Source organism: Lethenteron reissneri, chromosome 64, assembly GCF_015708825.2.
Source record: "Lethenteron reissneri isolate LAM-NWPU_2019-01 chromosome 64, ASM1570882v1, whole genome shotgun sequence".
Taxonomy (NCBI): Eukaryota; Metazoa; Chordata; class Hyperoartia; order Petromyzontiformes; family Petromyzontidae; genus Lethenteron; species Lethenteron reissneri.
In genome coordinates this window covers 11,931,040-11,951,666 of record NC_083842.1, presented here as the reverse complement: position 1 = coordinate 11,951,666, position 20,627 = coordinate 11,931,040, and the positions used below count along the sequence as shown (strand labels likewise).

At 45.9% G+C, this 20,627-nt stretch overlaps 2 protein-coding genes across 2 annotated transcripts; both read left to right on the top strand.

The window, feature by feature from the left end:
* Nucleotides 1-244: 244 nt before the first annotated feature.
* On the top strand, nt 245-7,123 carry LOC133359218 (zinc finger protein 79-like). Its single transcript, XM_061577666.1, has 5 exons — nt 245-780; nt 2,601-3,097; nt 3,632-3,679; nt 3,838-3,912; nt 5,154-7,123. The coding sequence occupies exons 1-5, from the start codon at nt 530-532 to the stop codon at nt 5,906-5,908; spliced, it is 1,626 nt and encodes a 541-aa protein (XP_061433650.1). The 5' UTR covers nt 245-529; the 3' UTR covers nt 5,909-7,123.
* A 2,026-nt stretch (nt 7,124-9,149) lies between these two features.
* On the top strand, nt 9,150-17,620 carry LOC133359221 (zinc finger protein 514-like). The gene is made up of 4 exons (XM_061577672.1): nt 9,150-9,629; nt 11,983-12,491; nt 13,360-13,437; nt 14,145-17,620. Exons 2-4 carry the CDS (start codon nt 11,984-11,986, stop codon nt 15,062-15,064), a joined length of 1,506 nt encoding a protein of 501 aa, XP_061433656.1. The 5' UTR covers nt 9,150-9,629; nt 11,983; the 3' UTR covers nt 15,065-17,620.
* Nucleotides 17,621-20,627: the final 3,007 nt, after the last annotated feature.

Genomic DNA, 20,627 nt, shown 5'->3' with positions numbered 1-20,627 from the left:
GACAGCCACGTCCAAAATGACGTGCGGTGTTGCTGGTATACTGCACTTTAAAGGGGGAAAAAACAAGTTGCGACAATCGCAATGCTCTTGTTACGTTATGCAAAACGATTATACGGGTGACGTTACGTTGCAGCATCGCTAATGTCTCGTCAGCACGTTGGCAGTGAACATGCCCTCGTGGTCAAATCCCCACGGTCCCTAACCCCCCGCGGTATTTACCATTAATGTGGGTGGTGGTGTTGGGGGTGTCTCTAGACGGACACACACCGTACACGTGACAGCACGCACGGTCACAATCACAATCTTTCGCATAACATTTAGTGCTCGAATTGTCTGCATTTTTACAGTTTCTTCGTTGTCGTCGTCGTCGTTCACTACGTCTCTTGCTGTAAACGCACCCACCTCCTTCCACCACCCCCACCACGTGCGTCTTCAAGAGGTAATCTCACCCACGCATCGATTTTAACTTCTCTGTCCTCGGCATTAGAGAGCTTAACCACCCTCCCAAAAAAAGCACAAACAGCCACCCATGGAGCCTCCACCGAAGCGACCGAAGACCTACCACTCGAAGTTCTTGCCCCAGTGGACAACTCAGTTCGACTGCATCGTCGCGTCGCGCTTGGGCGAGCAATTCGCCTTCTGCACCGTGTGCCGACGCGACATCAAAGTGGCGGCGTCCGGCGTCTACGACCTCACGGTTCACTTCAGGACGAAGCTGCACAGCGACAACGTGGGACGCGCCGAGAGGACGACGACGAGGAGCGGAGACACGTGGAGGGGGTGCGGGGGGTGGGGTTTATGTTTAAGTTCCATTTGTTTGTGTAAAAAAAAAATCATACATTTCGTTTTTGCGCGTATAAATGCGGTTGAGTGTTGAGCCTCCGATTGGCTGGGTACGGTGCGAAAAAAGTTCAACATACATGTGGGCAGGAGTCGTAAATGCTGTGCTCGTTAAGTGTTGTGCCTCCGATTGGCTAGGTACGGTGCGAAAGAAAGTCAACGTACATACGGGTAGGAGTCCTAACTGCGGTGCTTATTGAGTGTTGAGCCTCCGATTGGCTAAGTACGGTGCGAAAAAAGTTCAACACGTACGGGTAGGTGTCGTAAATGCTGTGTTCGTTAAGTGTTGTGCCTCCGATTGGCTAGGTACGGTGCGAAAGAAGTTCAACATACATGCGGGTAGGAGTCCTAACTGCGGTGCTCAGTGAGTGTTGAGTCTCTGACTGGCTAGGTACGGTGCGAAAGAAGTTCAACAGACACGCGGGTAGGAGTCCTAACTGCGGTGCTTATTGAGTGTTCAGCCTCCGATTGGTTGGGTACGGGGCGAAAGAAAGTCAACATAGGTACGGGTAGGAGTCCTAACTGCGGTACTTATTGAGTATTGAGCCTCCGATTGGCTAGGTACGGTGCGAAAGAAGTTCAACGTACATGTGGGCAGGAGTCGTAAATGCTGTGCTCGTTAAGTGTTGCGCCTCCGATTGGCTAGGTACGGTGCGAAAGAAAGTCAACATAGGTACGGGTAGGAGTCGTAAATGCTGTGCTCGTTTAGCGTTGAGTCTTCGACTGGTTAGGTACGGTGCAAAAGAAGTTCAACAGACATGCGGGTAGGAGTCGTAAATGCGGTGCTCAGTGAGTGTTGCACCTCCGATTGGCTAGGTACGGTGCGAAAGAAGATCAACATAGGTACAAGTAGGAGTCCCGCTGATGTGTGAACACTTTGGGGTTGACATGTATTCGGGACTACATGCTGTCACGTGCTATTAAGATTATATATTCTGTCCTTTTAAGGCTACAGTTGATGAATGTATTTCGGTTTTTGTTTATCTGTCTTGTTGTTCGGTGCATATGTATGTTGAACTTCTTTTGCGCCGTACGTAGCCAAACCGTGTTAATCGGAGGTGTGGGGGAAGGACAACAAACTCAACAAAAAACGCAGTTTTCAATAACTGAGTTTAAAAGTGCAGAGCTCCAGTGGCTTCCTAATATCGGAAGAGCGGTTCCAGATGGTCGCAGAAGCGCATCTGAAAGCGCCGCACGATGCAGTGACCATCTGTGTTTGATGGCCAGCCGAAAAAGAGAGATTCATACAAGAGTTGAGTGTGAGACTAAAAAATTGTCACTTTTATTTTACCCGGTTATAGCCCAGTCAGCTGTTCGCTCTTGTTCAGAGGCGACCTGGCTACACACGATAGCATACCTGTCAACCCTTTATCAGTGCCTACCTTCCATAATAGAGGTTTTTGGGTTAGATCGCGTAAATATATAAATGTGTCGTTAAAACCCGCCACCACCCGACACAGCCAACTAGTGAGGGTTGTCACGTAAACAGAACGTGGCCAATTCGTCACTAGTACAGCACACCGGTGTGTTAGAGAGCCAAGCCACAACATTTACAAACGGAGTACGACGCTTCGCCAGTAATTACAACTAGCTTCATCAGGCGACAGCCAGATTTGTGGAGAAGTCTTCCTGATGACGACCGCTTGTGTTGCGATCGAAATGTCGTAGTTTTTGTGACCCAAAAGACCCAAAGAACATATATTTAAAATGTCAGTCATGCCTCGTGAAGAAACATACAGGTTATCTGCACATCCCATCAGGATGACGGCTACAGTGGACACCCCGGTGCTGGAGCCGAGTGGGGACTTCCCGGCGTGGCTGGAGGCGCAAGGCGTAAATGCGGAGGTGGCCCGGGCCATGGACTCGGAGCTGGGGATCCGAGACTACGGGGTCCTGCGCGCCTGCGTCAGGGACGGCCTCGTGCGGGCCGAGCTTCTGGCCACGGCGCGCGACCGCCTGCCCTTCGGCTTCTACGCCGTGCTGCGGCAGGTGGTGAAGGCCCTGCAGGGTGCCGAGCCCCACGACGCTGAGACGCCGTGCTGGGACGATACCGCTTCCTCCCCTGGCGACGTGATGCTGGGAGGCCTGGTGGATGTGCTGCTCGCGCTGTTCAGCGGCTTGAGCCGGGAGCTGCTTTTGTCCGTGCAGAGGTTGGATGACATGGACAATCGTAAATATGTGGTAGCTTCTGCTTCATCGACAGATGCTGTCAATTCTGATGGCATGGAAATGGAAATGCATCCAAGTGAAGAAAATGGTAAAGCATAACTCTGTCAAATGTGTTTTTACATACATTGAGGTTTATGCATAGACAATTACAGGACCGTTTAACTCATGCCACTTTACATCTTTGGCTTGAAACCTCTTACCATGTTACAATTATTATCCCCATGCTCCCGAGCGCTGGGCGATACACATTCTTCGTGGCAATCTTGATGCAGTGATGGATATTACACATTATAATGGCGTTAGCACCACTTTATATGACAGCCACAGTCATCAGCTTAGTGTTCTCAAATGAGTTTCACCAGCTGCTTGACCACATGATACACTACGTTTTAGTTCTGTCACAGGCCAGATTCAATGCAAGGACTGAATAATGCTTAAAGTTATAGCACACACGATCGACATCTAAGGTTTTATTTCACTTGGTCTTCTGATTTATATAATTGTTGGTAATGCAGGTATTAAGGTAAAACGGTCATTCATTGATCCCAAATATAGTGAAAGAAAAATATTGAGGCAATGACTGCTCACAATGGTAATCTCGTGGTTTTATTTATTTGTCCAGTGAAAGCAAAATTCATGGAGAACCTCATTAAAAGCGAGCCCCCTGAAGGTAAAGTTTTTATCCTTAATTCATGAAGCTTTACGGACCATATTCCACATTTTTCTCCCCATGAATTCAATTGTAAATGTATGCACACGCATCGGCTCTAAACGTTTTGTGTTCGGGTTTGTGTTTGGATGCTATTCAATCACATTTGTGTTTCCCAGATACCACCGCTGATGTTTCCAGTTACGTGCTGCCATCTGAAGAATTGGAACAAGGCTCAGTTGAACGCACTTCAAGTGAGCCTATGTTATATTTGAATTCATGTGTTCGTGGAAAAAAAATGCATTGTTAATTGGCGGCTGGTGACTCAAGATTATAAATCTTCACGAAGAACCAATTGCGCACCTACTGAGGTGCTCCCCATTTGCTATCATGTGATAAGGCATCGTGTGATAAGACTTAGGTACCATTCAGATGTCCGGTACAATAGCAAGGGCGCAATTATGGGGTACGTGGCATTCGTTATGAGACACGTAGGGGCCCAGTCGGCCACAAGGGGGGCCTTGAATAAACGAATTAACAAGTAAAGAAAAATAATCGAAAAAATATTCCTAAAATTAACCATAAATGGCAAAAAACATTGTTACGCGTCAAATACACCATGTAAAATATAGTAGTGCTACTGGTGTTTGTTCCTGAACACCAGGCATTTTTGCTAACTGACATGCGCATGAAAGAAAGACGCGTGATTACTTAATTGTGAGTATTGTGTCCTTACATCTCTTTATTAATACTGTCACTGTGAGTCTGTCTTTTTCTACACCCAATACATGGTGCAACTAAAATAAGATATAGTTATAGCCTACATATTACTGTATACAGGTTAAAAACATCCATATGTATTTCACTAAAAGTGAGTTGGGAGAAAGTAGGGGGCTCACAGTTGTACCTTGCATACGCCCGTTAAAATAGGCAGTTGTGCCCTTTGCACAGTAGCGCAACCTTCACGTTCGTGAATGGCTCACCGAAGTAAACATCATACCTCTCAGATCTCTTAAAGTGACTGTGGTCAATATGCTAATGACAAGTACTTTCACAAGACAGTTGAAGTCAGAGCTGGAAATTAGTTAAATGAAGTTCAGAATCAAATGTAAAATGATGATTTTGTTGCGCAGTCATTAATGATCAGGCTGCCAAACAAATCACTGCACTTTAGAAGCCAGTGTTATACCAGGCAGTTGCCTGCATTCGAATCCAGGATCTCAGCGGTGCCAGCTCATTGCACTGATATTTGAGTCAACCCACCACCTCTAAAAGACTTGTTCTGTTTTAAGAAATTAATTTTATAATGCTGATGATAATAAATATACTGTTTTAAATATAAGACCTTCAGTTAAATATTACACTTTCAGTTATAGAGCCTTGACTTATATCAGTACACAATGCACATTAATTACGTATTGCAAAACAAACTTATATATAAAGTTTACTGGCCGTTCTTAACACGTGACGATGAACTGCCTTGTATTCTCTGAAGGTGATCCTCTCTTGAACTTCCACCCACATCTCATCATCCAAAGAAAAACCCCTCTTCCTGATTCAGGGGAACACCTCACATGTGCAGCTGACAATGAACCACACTCTTTACCACGAGAGGGGTCGGATGGAACACAACAGGAACCATCAGCTGCCATCTCTATTATTAATAGCACATTACACAAACTGGACAACCGACACAGAAGGAGTGTATCAACAGACCAGAAGCAGCCGCCTCCTTTGAGTGAGATTGAGTCACGTGAGTTTGAACTTGATGAAGCTGATCGCGGAGGAAACGCTCAGGCGAAGAACCATGGAGCGAAGCCGCATTGGTGCGAGGTGTGCAAGAGTAGTTTTTCGTCACCTAGCGAACTGGAGGCCCACCTGTGCAGGCACACAGACAAGAAAGTGCATCGTTGCCAGGTGTGCGGGCGCGTCTTCTTGCAGGCCACTGGTCTAAACATCCACCTGCGCACGCATTCGGGCAAGGCGCCATACACCTGCGGCGTGTGTGGTGATGGTTTTTGGCAGTCTAGCGACCTGAAGATCCACTTGTGCAAACACACGGGTGAGAAGCCATACCAGTGCGAGGTGTGTGGGCGCGGCTTTCACCGGGCCTTTGAGCGGAAGGTCCACATGCGCACGCACACGGGCGAGAAGCCGTACGTCTGCCAGGTGTGCGGGCGTTGCTTTTTACGATCGGGCGAGCTGAAGGCGCACACACGCATTCATACCGGCGAGAAGCCGTACGTCTGAAAAGTGTGCGGGCACGAATTTACGAGCTCACATGGCCTGGAGACGCACCTGCGGACGCACACGGGTGAGAAGGCGTACTCTTGCTCGGTGTGCAGGCAGTGCTTCACTCAGCGCTCGCAGTTGAAGAGTCAAGAGTGAGCAAAGCATGGCTTGGGCGAATCCCAAAAAGTTGACTGACACAGTGTTCCACTTACATGGATTACACTGGTCAACAAAAACATTTTTTTTTCTGGCCTGGACTTTTGCAGCTGTTTTAGACTAATTTCAGGGTGCTGATTCCAAATCTGATTTGCTCTATCACATCATTTTTATGCTATCGGCATACCTCATTTTCATTTATTTTACCCGAAATTAACTCTGTCACTTATGATTGCAAGTTGTTGCGAGTCAGTGACTGCTTTAGTGTTAAAATATGGTGCTGTATTTTTAGGATAGTGTGTTTATAATTTCATTTTATGTAGATATCCACATTTATTTAATATTTTTCTTCTGCAGTTTTTTTTATTGAAAATGCAATATTTGATATCTCAAAAACCTGATATGATAGACAAAAACTGATGCCAGATCAGCACCCCAAAATTACCTTAAAACCGTTGGAATACCTTATGCCAGAAAAAGTGTGTTGACCAGTGTTATTGAATGTCTCAAATGTTTACCCTGAAAATAATTAAAAAGCAATACAGACGTGGATAGCTTAACTACTAATTGCACATGAAACCAATACCGTGTTTTCAAAATGTAAAAAAGATGGATATTCCACATTTTTAGTTGGTGCTACTGGTTTGCAGTTTTTAAGAAAGCAGGAATCTGGGAAATGCATGTTGTGATATCCAAATGGTGAAACTAGCAATGAGACTTGAGTCTGACAGAAAAAGGCACAGATTTCTGGAGACATTTCTTTCAACAGAATCAATACAGCACGTGATCCCAAGCTGGTGCCATGTCAGTTGCACTTCAATGTAACCAAAGAAGGAGCAGAACTAATTTTATGAAAAACGAAAATGCTTAACATATGCTCACTCGTATATGCGCCAGAGCCGAGGGCACTGCACATAGACAAATCGCGAGAGTGTACGATCTTTCGTACATATACCTGTTACATGTAACATGGGGGTTTAGTTTCTTGGGATTTATGGAAATAATTCTAGATTTGAAGTTTTCGTGACTGCAAGGGTCCATACTCTTTGTTTTTTTCGGTAAAGTCACGCAGGTAAAAAAGAGAAAATAATTTAAATCACGACGTTTCGGAAGCAACACAAGCAACCGTCATCAGGTGTTGACTGCTCCAGCAAAATTACTGAGGCGTGTGTTTCTCGTAATAACTCTCTTCACACGCCTAAGTAATTTTTCTGGAGCAGTCAACACCTGATGACGGTTGCTTGTGTTGCTTCCGAAACGTCGTGATTTAATTTATTTTCTCTTTTTTTACCTACGTGACTTTTATGGAAATAGTTATTTTTTTTTTATTGTTGGGTGATGAGAGTTAGTGATCATCCCGGCTCTTTAGCATCATAAATTTCGCGTACACATTGCGGATTTAGCTGGGAGGCTCCATTCTAGTGGTTGTGTCCGAAAGTGCAACGGAGTATGCTGAGCAAGAAAGCAAAGTCGGTGTTACGGTACGGGCCTTGGTTATTCACATGAAAAGCTTCTGTCTGGAGCATGAATAAAGTACTGCCACCGTTCATTACTTGCTCACAGAGTTCTCTTGACACGACACGGTGACGAGAAGGAGCAGAACACAACTTAGAGCTCATCTTCTTGGTTCTTTCGGTAAAGTCACGTAGAAGGGAATTCTCACGACGTTTCGGTCACAACACAAGCAGCCGTCCTCAGGTGAAGAAACAGCTGTCGGAAAGACTGCTCCAATGAACACTGCTAAGCTTGGCAGCGTATTTAAGCTCAAGGTTATGTGGAATCCCTCCCCGTAGAGGCGGTTCAATTTCGATTTCAAGCTTTCGTGACTGCAGGGATTCATCTTCTTGGTTCTTTCGGTAAAGTCACGTAGAAGGGAATTCTCAGGACGTTTCGGCCACAACACAAGCGGCCGTCCTTGTGTTGTGGCTTTCTTTTGAGCCTCGTCTCAAATGGTGTTAGACCAGAGGACGCCAAAAGGCGTGTTTTTTTGCATTCTGTGGTTAATACAGACATGGTTCTTTGTAAAAGGGTTAAGTTTGGCGTTTTAACATCTTAACACCTGTTTTGTTGCCAGAAGAAAGGGGAAACCCCTATTATCATTGGATAATGTCATGTATAGTAGTGTACAGGGGCCGTCCATACATGACGTCACGCAATTAGGGTGGGGGTCAGATATTTGTGACGATGTGTGAAGAGGGGGGGGTGAGAAATGTGACGTCACATCAACATGCGCAACTTTAAATAAATATAGACAACACGTCCTACTTAATAAAATAGACGTTTTAATAAATGTTTTCTCCTACAACATCAGAGTGCAGCGCCACATTAAATTCGCACTACAATGACAGTAGTTTAAAGCGATTTGAAGCATGTGTTTTTTTTTTGGGGGGGGGGGCAGAGCTTTGTGACGTCATATTTGAGGGGGGGGGGTCTGACTTTTTGTGACGCCGTGTGACGAAGGGGGGGGGGGTCAAAAATCGTCCAAAATCGTGTGACGTCATTTATGGACGGCCCCTAAGGGGAAAAACAGAACCTCAATTTGCCCTGTACAATAATAGGGTAAGCCCTATGTGTTGAACAGCTGCGCTTCACCGCCCATTGAAAGCCATAAAATCGAGTCGCTTCGGGTTGTGTCCCCAACAAATCCATCATCGTTCGTTGGCTGATATTGGGTTAGGGGCCGTCCATAAATGACGTCACGCGATTTTGGACGATTTTTGACCCCCCCCCCCCCCCCTTCGTCACACGGCGTCACAAAAAGTCAGCCCCCCCCCCTCGAATATGACGTCACAAAGCTCTACCCCCCCAAAACCATATTTCCATTTTGAAGATAAAACATGCTTCAAATCGCTTTAAACTATTGTCATTGTAGTGCGTATATAATGTGGCGCTGCACTCTGATGTTGTAGGAGTGCCGTTATAACAATTAGCGTTGTTATAACAATTTTATATTTATTTAAATTTGCGCATTTTGATGTGACGTCACATTTCTCAACCCCCCCCACCCCGTCGTCACACATCGTCGCAAATGTCTGAACCCCCCCCCCCCCCACCTAGGTGCGTGACGTCATTTATGACCGTCCCCTTATGGCACGGGAATTTATTTATTTCCCACCCACTTTGATTTTCTCAAATGACCGCGGTCCCTAACCTGTGCGATTCGCAGCCGAAGGAGACCGGCGAATTGCGACGGGTCGGCGTGGAGACGGCTGCCCTCAATGATTTTGGTTGTCTTATCGAAAGGTTTCCCTCCACTTCTATATATTTTTAAAATATATATACCGTGTCGTCCGCCGGGCCAAGCCAAGCCAGGCAGGGCTGGGCTGTTTGTGAAGATTCAATTATTTTTTGTATTCCTGAAAAGTGCTGTTGTTGTTGTTGTTCGAGGCTATACGGAAGAGATGCCCTTTTATTCGCGATTATGCCAGAGGATTATTCTTCCAGTCGAGGATCTTGACAAACGCCACGGCTCACTCTTTCGGAGCGACCAATAGACGTAGGAGGAGGAGGAGGAGAAAAAGACGAGTTGGGGTCTTTGTTGCGTCGCACTCCTAATCTCAAAAGTGTCTTCCTTCACAACAGGGTAAGCGTATTAAAAAAAAAAAAACCCTGTATTGTGGATGATATTGTTCGCGAAAGCCTACGTGTTAAACTGAGGGTAAGCGTACTGGCAAGAAAAGCTATCCCACAGATGCTCTGAAACGTGGCATTGTCTTTGTGCTGTTCGCATTTTGGCGTTGTTCTCTGGGTCTTCTAACACGTGGTGAGACCAGGCCATAAACAAGAACGCTGTCTCTGGTGTAGACCAATCAGTTTAAAAGTCAATGCATACATTATTATTAGGGGCCGTCCATAAATGACGTCACGCGATTTTGGACGATTTTTTTACCCCCCCCCCCCTTCCTCACACGGCGTCACAAAAAGTCAGACCCCCCCCCTCAAATATGACGTCACAAAGCTCTGCCCCCCCCCCCCCCCAAAAACATTTCCATTTAGAAAATAAAACATGCTTCAAATCGCTTTAAACTATTGTCATTGTAGTGCGTATTTAATGTGGCGCTGCACTCTGATGTTTAGTTGATAACATTAAAAAGTTTATTTAACTAAGTAGAACGTGTTGTCTATATTTATTTAAAGTTGCGCATTTTGATGAGACGTCATATTTCGCACCCCCCCCCCCCTCGTCACACATTGTCACAAATGTCTGACCCCCCCTTCCCCCCAGGTGCGTGACGTAATTTATGGACGGCCCCTTACGTGACAACCCTTACTAGTTGGCTGTGTCGGATGGTGGCGGTTTTTAACGACCCATTTATATATTTACGCGATCTATCCCAAAAAAACCTCTTATGGATGATATTGGTCGCGAAAGAATACGTTGGAACACTGCACGCCAGAGGCCGCTAACGGGTTTTGATTCCTTACCCGTACCCGTACACGGCCGCACCAGGGTCGCAAACGGGTACCCGTACCCGGCCGGGTACGGGTACCCGTACGCTACCCGTACCCTACCCGAAATGAGTGACAAACGGTTACTCACCGGTGACTCATGGCCTACCCGTACCCGTACCTGGCTGCACCAGGGTCGCAAACGGGCCGGGTACGGGTAGCCGGGTATCGGGTAGGGTACGGGTACCCGGTTGCGACCTCTGCTGCACGCCAATGAGCCTCTACGCACAGCATTCCGCGCATTCGCTGTGCATCATACACCCAAGCTGTTTTCATTCAACCTCCGGACTATACGGCAGATGACTTCAGCCAAGCGCCAGCAAGACAAAAGTTAGCATTGTTATACCTGTCAACCCATACGGTGTACCCTGTATTCTTGTACAGGGAAATTTAGTTTTCAGGTCCATACGGCATACAGCCGTTTCAATACAGGTTGAAAAAAGTCTGTGTTTCTCCCTTGTGATGGGACTTTGTAGGATGAACGTTGAGATTTATAAGGGTGACCAATAAGGTCTGAATTGGTCTGTAATAAGGTAGGCACTGATATAGGGCTGACAGGTATACGTTATGTTCACACATATACAACAACATCAACGAAGCCACCTATGACCTCGAAACACACATGAGTGGACCAGTTGCTAAAGCGTGACCCAGAGTCTATCTTCCTCGGAGTTGACGTTGGACAGGAGTCTTTGATATTCCATCGGCACCCCGAGAGAAGATGTTCCAGCGACTGGCGTTTGCCGGAGCTGTCTGCCGTCTCGACCGGCTGTAGCTCAACGTGGGTCGTTGATGCCCGGACGTAGCAGCTACCGATAACAACCAGCCAAATTGTCCACAGCCACTTTCCCAATAGTCAACACAAAAAGATCGTCATAAACTCCGGCATCCAGGTCCTGTTTATTATCTCGAAACCCAAACACTGATGAAACTTCCAGAAAGCGGATTGGCAGAATTTTTACGAAAAAGCATCAAGTGCATCAACCCTTTCCCAGAAAACGATGATATCTTTGTTTCCACATTAATTATGGCCACTGCAAAGAACATCTTGTGCGGCCATTTTCCTGGTTCAGGAACAAAGCACTTGTTGGCACCTGATGATGTAGCGTGCTCTTTACCACGAGAGCGGTGGGATGAAACATAGCACGTTTCCCTTATGGAATCAGCTACCACCTCTGTCACCAAGATCACCACCGATTAGCACGGTTGGCTACATACGGTGCGGATGGTCATCTCCACCAGGATTATTGGTGTAATGATGACCTAGACAAAGCAGTGGCCCTTATGAAGTCACTGAACTCTCCCCACAGGCAGCAGTGGTGCGAGACAGTCCAGAATCTGGATTTCACACATTCAAGCACTGAAGCTTGGAACTTTCTCCATCGTCTTGGCATTGCAAAGCCGTAAAAGCACAGGCTGCGCAAAGCAATTTAACATGTGAAATTACCACCCAATGAAAACATTTGCACATTCTCTCTCCCAATCAGAATGGCGTGCGCGGTGGCCACTCCAATACTGGAGACGAGCAGGGACTTTCCGGCGTGGCTGGAGGAGCAGGGCGTGAACGCGGAGGTGGCCCGGGCCATGGACTCGGAGCTGGGCATCCGGGACTACGGGGTCCTGCGCGCCTGCGTCGGGGACGGCCTCGTGCGGGCCGAGCTGCTGTCCACGGCACGCGACCGTCTGCCCTTCGGCTTCTACGCCGTACTGCGGCAGGTGGTGAAGGCCCTGCAGGGTGCCGAGCCCCATGACGCTGGGACGCCACGCTGGGACGATGCTGCCGCCGCCTCCACTTCCTCTCCTGGCGACGTGACGCTGGGAAGTCTGATGGACGTGCTGCTCGCGCTGTTTAGCAGCTTGAGCCGGGAACTGCTGCTGTCCGTGCAGAGGATGCGTGACATGGACAATGATAAATATGTCATGGCTTCTGCTTTATCAACGGGTGCTGTCCATTCTGATGTTATGGAAGATGAAACACATCCAAGGGAAGAAAATGGTAATGCATAATTACGTCAAATATATTTTTTACAGTTACGTTTTGCATAGATAATTACAGGACAACGCTTTAGTTTCATTCACGTCACATCACTTTTATTTGCAACCAAACCTTTTTACAATAATTGTCCCCCATGCTCCTGAGCGCTGGGCAATGCACATTCCTTTTGGCAGTCTTGATGCAGTGGTGGAAATTACATGTTAGAATGGCTTCATCACCACTTTATATGCCAGACATTGTTGACTTAATTGCACTAAGTGGTAGGGATGTCACTCTTTCCACAGTGCAAAAAATTGTTATGACTTGGATAGAATCCATCATGGTTGCAGTGGATCCTTTATAAGTGGTGTAACCTCATCAGAAGGTCCTCATTTTCCCACAAAATTTCAGTTTATTTTGCTTAAGTGTTTACTAAGCAATAACGTTGGATATTAGATAGTTTTCCTGAATTCGTCTCTGACTCTGGTTGTACAGGTCTCAGTAAAAGGAATATCAGTGGATACGAGGAGAAATCTACTTTTTAAATGTTTTTCACCCGGCGACCTGCGTTTAATTCCCGGCTATAGATGGTGATAAGGTGTTGAGTTTATCCTGGCTAGCATTTCACTTTTGTAGTCACGAGCTTGGTGTTCTTAAATCAGCCTCACAAGCTGCTTGACACTACACCGTGTCATGCAGAATCATTGAATGATGCTTAAAGTTATAGCAAACGTGATCAACAACCTCAGGTTTGATATCACTTGACCTGCCGATTAATATTATTGTTGGTAACAGGCATTAAGGTAAGAAGGTCAATCATTGCCATTGAATGTTCCCAAATATATCGTTGATTCCGTGTTTCTCTTTTTTTGTTGTCCCGCGAAAGCAGAAAGCAACTGGACCACAGTACCAAATGACTCCAGATCAAACTTGACGGGGAACCTGATTAAAAGCGAACCCCCTGAAGGTAAAGTAGTTTTTTCTTCATTCAACAAGCTGCACTCGCCATAGTCCGCACTTGCCATGAGTTTACTTGGCTTAGTTGAGTTGCAAATGTATGCGCATGCATTAGCTCAAACTTTCAGTGCTAGCGCTTATAACAGGACGTCATTCAATTACATTTAGCGTGTTTTTGCATGCACCACTGCTATGATTACTAGATATCTGCTGCCACCTCGAGAATTGGAGCAAGGCTCCGTTAAATACACTTCCAAATATGGAGCACATACAATCGAACTAATTCTGAAACTACTGAGGTTTTCGGCTTGTGCTAGTACATGTTGTACGGCATGTACACTAAACATGGGGAATGGTTTAAAAAGTTGTATAATCTCCTGTAGATGTAGATGCCGCTCGTTCTTCATGTTCTGCAGAGGTAGATGCCAACACCTATTGCGCGGCGGTTGAGCTTATGACTCTCAGTCCGAACAGGAAACTGGACATACAGACAGGTTCTCTTTTAAGGGATTCATTTAGTAATGCTGATGCTGCAATAACATAACACTGTTTTTAATACAAAATCTTCACTTAAAATTACAGTTTAACTGATATAGACTTGAATAACAGCAGCATACATTACACATTAACTATATATTTTAAAAACCAGTGGACATATATATACAGTTTACTTGGTGTGCTTAACATGTGATAATTAACTGCTTGTTTTCGCTGAAGGTGATCATCTCTTGGACTTCCACCCAAATCTCATCATCCAAAATGTGACCTCACTTCTTGATTCAGGAGTAGATCTTGCTTGTGCAGCTGATGGTGAACCGCACACCTTAGTACGAGAGCGGTGGGAAGAAACACAGCAAGAAGAATCAGCTGCCACCTCTATCACTAAGAACACATCGCAGCAACTAAAGAACCAAAACATAAGGAACATCATGATGAACCAGAAGCAGCCACCCCTTGTGAATGAGATTGAGTCACACGAGTTTCAAATTGATGCAGCCGATCCTGTAGGAAACCCTCAGACAGAAAGCTCTGGTGTAAAACCGCATCGGTGCGAGGTGTGCAAGAGTAGCCTTTCATCACCTGGCGAACTGGAGGCCCACCTATGCAGGCACACAGCCAAGCGGTTGCACCGTTGCGAGGTGTGCGGGCGCGTCTTCTTGCAGGCCAATGGTCTAACAATCCACCTGCGCACGCACACGGGCAAGGGGCCATTCACCTGCGGGGTGTGTGGTGATGGTTTTCGGCAGTCCAGCGACTTGAAGATCCACTTGTGCAAACACACGGGCGAGAGGCCATACCAGTGCGAGGTGTGTGGGCGCGCCTTTTACCGGGCCTTTGAGCTAAAGGTCCACATGCGCACGCACACGGGCGAGAAGCCGTACGTCTGCCAGGTGTGCGGGCGTAGATTTTTACGATCCAACGAGCTGAAGGTGCACACACGCATTCATACCGGAGAGAAGCCGCATGTCTGCATAGTGTGCGGCCACAAATTCACGATCTCCAGTGACATGAAGAAGCACCTGCGGACACACACGGGTGATAAACCGTACCCTTGCTCAGTGTGTGGCCAGTGCTTTGTTCAGCGCTCACATGTAAAGAAGCATGAGCGAACAAAGCATGGCTTGGGGAAATCCTGAAAAGATGATTGAGAGATGTTTCGCATACGTGGAATATTGAATGTCTCAAACGTATATGATATTTCTACACCCCCACCGCATTACCTTTGGCACTCTGGACTAATATAATGTTGATGCACTCAGAATCTCTCCATTAGATACTGACTGCCAGAAAGTATTGTGGTTAAGGAAGGAGAGATGAGCTCTGGGAGTAGAATGGGAACAACGGTGAGGCCACGTAACCCTTTCCCGTTCCGAGATGACTGCAAGTGGCAGGGTGGGTCCCGTTCTCCGCTGAATCATGGAACATGCAAGCTTTCTAGCGTAAATTTTACGTAAAGGCATAGCTTTATCTACGTGACTTTAGCGAAAGAACCAGAGTAATTCCTGCAATCACGAAAGCTTCAAATCAAGTTTGAACCACCTCTACGGGGAGGATTTCCACATAACTCATACTTAACTTCAAATTTAGCAATCCTTGGAAGAACGTAATCAACCAGGTAAAGTGTGAACTGTTGTGTTAACCGATTCTCTGTGTTGCATTTCATTGCATTTCTAAGTTTAGTAGCTTTGTTTTCTTAAATTTCCAATTTCTCTCCCCCTGCCGCTCTCATTGACATGCTAATGTATCTGCCCCCCCCCCCCTATATATAATACCTCGTCACAGAGGCGTTCTTTCTCTGTGTGTGTCTCTGCGTGTGTGTCTCTATGTGTCTCTCCTCTATGTGTGTCTCCGTGTCTGTGTTTGTCTCTCTCTGTGTGTTTGTCTCTCTCTGTGTGTCTCTCTCTGTGTATGGGTGTCTCTCTCCGAGCTTGCATTCACACCTGATGACAGTTGCTTGTGTTGCAATCGAAACGTCGCATTCTATTATTTATTTTATTTTATTTCTCCTGTTTTATTTCCAGAAAGGGTTAACCTATTCTGATTTCATAATTTTAATACTGCCACATTGTTCCCCAAGAGGCTAAACATTTTCTCCCTGATCGTAAATGGTCTCAACCGCCCCATCAAGAGGCAATGGGGGACAACTCTTGTACTTACATTTACACTCAGCAGATGTTGCATTCCTTCAGGAGACGCCTCATGCCAGGCGAAGCTGGGACATTAAAACGCCATTGGGTTGGTGAAGTGTTTTCATTCCACACACTCCTTCAGCAGGAGAGGAGTTCCCATCTTGCGGCATAAAAACCTTTATTTCGTGCTCCCAAACAAATAAAATCCCCAGGGGAGATTTGTCTTGAACAATGGACCGATAAGAAGGGAAGGGAAATACGTGTCTTTGCTGAATATCTGCAACCCACCTCCAATCAGCTCCCATATATTAAAAAATCACCACCTTCGGGGGGGGGGGAGGGGGAGAAATAGCATGGCCCAACCGGTAAGAAGCAAGCATAGAGAAAGTTTGTAGGCCCCTCGACCAAGGAGGAAGAGGTGCTGTCGTTCAATCCGGTACCAACCAAATTTGAAATCCCACCTCCATTTCTTTACATATTTACAGATCAGAGACGCCATAACAAAATCCCCCGACAAAAACCTAGATGGACCCCCCCACCCACCCTATCATAGACTGGCTGTAAAAGCCAAGGCCTAACTATAGACTCGCGGGAGCTTACCATTTTCTGGGCATGGAAGGCGCCAGGATCAGATCAGCAGCCAACCAGAAAACTATGGAATAGAAGCCGCCTTCCCTGAGAGATCATACTGCAGAAATGGTCCCAAATCTGGCAAGCCCCTAGATCCGGCCCAAGGTTAACACCACTCAGACTGGTAGTTTAAATTTATGTCTGACACCTACATGACAAGTGGAACAAGGGCAAAATTCATGGCGGCGACTCCTGACTGTCCATGATTCACCTGAAGCACAACATAAACCTACTGGAATGCGTTCTGGTCATGCCCGGACATCGCAAAACTATACAAGAAAATCTCAGGCCTTTTAAGGCTATATGTGGCACCAACCTTCTCTCGAATTGAAACCACCCCGTGAGGCCTAAAACCAGGTACCCTTTCAAAACACCAGCACGGCCTACTCCAATATTTTAACATAGGCAGTGAAACCATCTTGGCTTACTGGAAAGACCATGAACCCCCTTCGTGGGGACAATGGTACAACACCCTGCCAGCCCACGCCGGGATCGAACACCTGTTCCACAAAGTTAAAAGGGGAACGAAAAGGAGTTTGAGGCCAAGTGGTCCCCCCTCTGCCGGAGATAAAAATGAGAGGCGGAGGCGGAGAGGGTTGGGGCTGGGAGACAGGAGCGGGTAAGGGAGGGGTAGAACCCCCAGCCCCTCCGCCACTTTTTTGACAGCTAAGATAAGATTGACAGAATAGAGAGGTGGACACCCCAACATGTAAAGCTGCGTGTATGTTGTATGATTTGTCACGTACATTCTCCCCACCCCTCTCCCCCCCCCCCCCCCCTGACGGAAGACTCCCTCACCTGTACATGGTCAAGTACCGAAAGTCCCCTCCCCTTCCTCCCCACAGAGGTTTTTCTGTTCCCCTCACCAGAAACCATCGAAACGTTGTACCGGGCTCGTGTGATTACCACAATAAAAATATTTTAAAACCCTCACCACCCCTAATCCGCCAATGTGAGCACCCCCCCTCCCCGCATTACAGGAGATGACTATACAAGACCCTCAGATTGATCAATCCCATTCCTCCAAATCAGACAACTTGAGTGCCTTGAGAAGTATGGAAGAAATTAAACTTCGGCACCGGCATATTGACCCCTGGAGAATGAAAAGGAGTACACGCACACATGCAAAGCACACGGTGCCCGATCGAGGATCAATTACATCTTCATCCCAAAAGGTCTGCTCTCACAAGTTACCAAACCTCAGATTTTAGATTTCCAGCTTCATGACTATGCCCCAATCCTGACACAATTCATCATGGACCCAGAAGATGTAGCCCATAGAGCCATGGTTCCTCGACCTTAAATTGCTATCAGACAAAGACTAATGTGGAATAGATCACAGTGGATATAAAGGGCTTCTTTGAGATACAAACTTTTATTCTTGGTTCTTTCGGTAAAGTCACGTATTATTTCCCTTCTACGTGACTTTACCGAAAGAACCAATAATATGAATCCCTGCAGTCACGAAAGCTTTAAATCGAAATAAAAACTCTTGATTCTACCTACCTCCCCATTGATAATCCGAGATACTCTAAAATCCTAGCTGGTCCTTAGCGTGCATGGAAGGAGAGAGGCATGCAAGGACATCCTGACACTAGATCTAGATGAGGGGGGGGAGGGGTGCAAAAATCTAGTGAGAGAGAAAGAGAGGGTGTGGGGGTAACTAGAATGCATGGGTAAGTTTCCACGCTAAAATAATAAACGTGTTGGTATTTAATACCTTCTCACTTGATGCAGAAAATCTGGCTGTGACGGTCCCACCTGATGACGGAGACTTGTGTTGCCTCCGAAACGTCGTGATTTTTATTGTTTTATTTTTATTAATTTTAATTTCATTTTTTACCTACGTGACTTTACCGAAAGAACTAAGAGTATTTAATACCTATTGGTATTCAAAGACTTGGTAGATTTGGCTGTCCATCCTTTCGGTTGGGGCTGCACTACCATACATACTCTTAAAAACACATTTTGGAAAAGGACACATTTTTATTACTGTCTGTCATCTGTGTTGACTATTAAGACACAAGAAACAAGAAGATTGGAGTTACTCTTTGGTTCTTTCGGTAAAGTCACGTAGAAAATAAAATGAAATAAGAGAAAACGACGTTTCGGTTGCAACACAAGCAACCATCCTCGGATAAGAATGGATGATAAAACAAACGCGGAAATAACACAGGCAGACACACATGCAGAGAGAGACACACACAAAGACACACCGAGCGTGACACACCACAGACACGGAAACAACAGGCAGACAACATGCAGAGAGAGACACACACAAATACCGAGCGAGATACGCACCAAGAAAAAAAACAGACACGGCAACAACATAGGCAGACACACATGCAGAGAAAGACACACACCAAGACAAACAGGAGGTTGCGAATGCTTCCATAATCCGTGGCACACCGCGGCCCACAGCAAAAGCATTGAACACCGCACGTAAAACTCTATCCGTAGAAGCACATGCGGAAAACGCAACGTTTTCAGAACGGAGCTGTAGAGAAACGGAGGGAGGATTTTAAATATATTTGCATCTCTGCGGACTGTATTGATGTGATGTGTTTAGTGTACACGCATTTAACATGCCGCTTTGTATTGTACGTTGGTGACGTTGGTTGTGAGAATTGTTCTTTAACTTACCAATGAGCTGAACAATAATTGGTGCACTAAACGCTTGCGCACGTGACAATGTTTGGCTGTGTCAGGTGGTGGAGGGCCTTAACACAAATTTGGTCATACCATTACATGACCTCACCAAAAAATATATTATGAATCAAATATGACGTATTGAAATATTTCACCGCCCATTTTTATAACTTTAATTCGACTGCTTTGTTTCTTAATAAACTCATTGGCTTAACTTGGATGAAAACAGCATTTCATTCGAATTGAAACTCATTAAACTAATTAATTTCTTCAGAACTGCTTTTTGTGTTGAGTTTGTTGTCCACTGACGCGTACGGCCATTTAAATCCAGTAACATTTCTGTGTTTCGACTTACGAACGGGGGCGTAGGGGTCCCAGGACCGAATTACGTTTCTTGTTTAGTTTGTTGTCCAACTGACACGTATGGCCATTTAAATCCAGTAACATAGCTGTGTTTCGACTTACGAACGGGGGTGGTGTGGTCCCAGGAACGAATTACGTTTCTTGTTTAGTTTGTTGTCCAACTGACACGTATGGCCAATTAAATCCAGTAACATTGCTGTGTTTCGACTTACGAACGGGGGTGGAGGGGTCCCAGGAACGAATTACGTTTCTTGTTTAATTTGTTCACTGACACGTACGGCCAATTAAATTCAGTAACATTGCTGAGTTTCGACTTACGAACGGGGGCGTAGTTGTCCCAGGAACGAATTACGTTTCTTGTTTAGTTTGTTGTCCAACTGACACGTATGGCCATTTAAATCCAGTAACATTACTGTGTTTCGACTTACGAACGGGGGTGGTGTGGTCCCATGAGCGAATTACGTTTCTTATTTAGTTTGTTGTCCAACTGACACGTATGGCCATTTAAATCCAGTAACATAGCTGTGTTTCGACTTACGAACGGGGGTGGTGTGTTCCCATGAGCGAATTACGTTTCTTATTTAGTTTGTTGTCCAACTGACACGTACGGCCAATTAAATCCAGTAACATTGCTGTGTTTAGACTTACGAACGGGGGCGTAGTGGTCCCAGGAACGAATTACGTTCTTATTTAGTTTGATGTCCAACTGACACGTATGGCCAATTAAACCCAGTAACATTGCTGTGTTTCGACTTAGGAACGGGAGCGGAGTGGTCCCATGAGCGAATTACGTTTCTTGTTTAGTTTGTTGTCCAACTGACACGTATGGCCAATTAAACCCAGTAACATTGCTGTGTTTCGACTTACGAACGGGGGTGGAGTGGTCCCATGAGCGAATTACGTTTCTTATTTAGTTTGGTGTCCAACT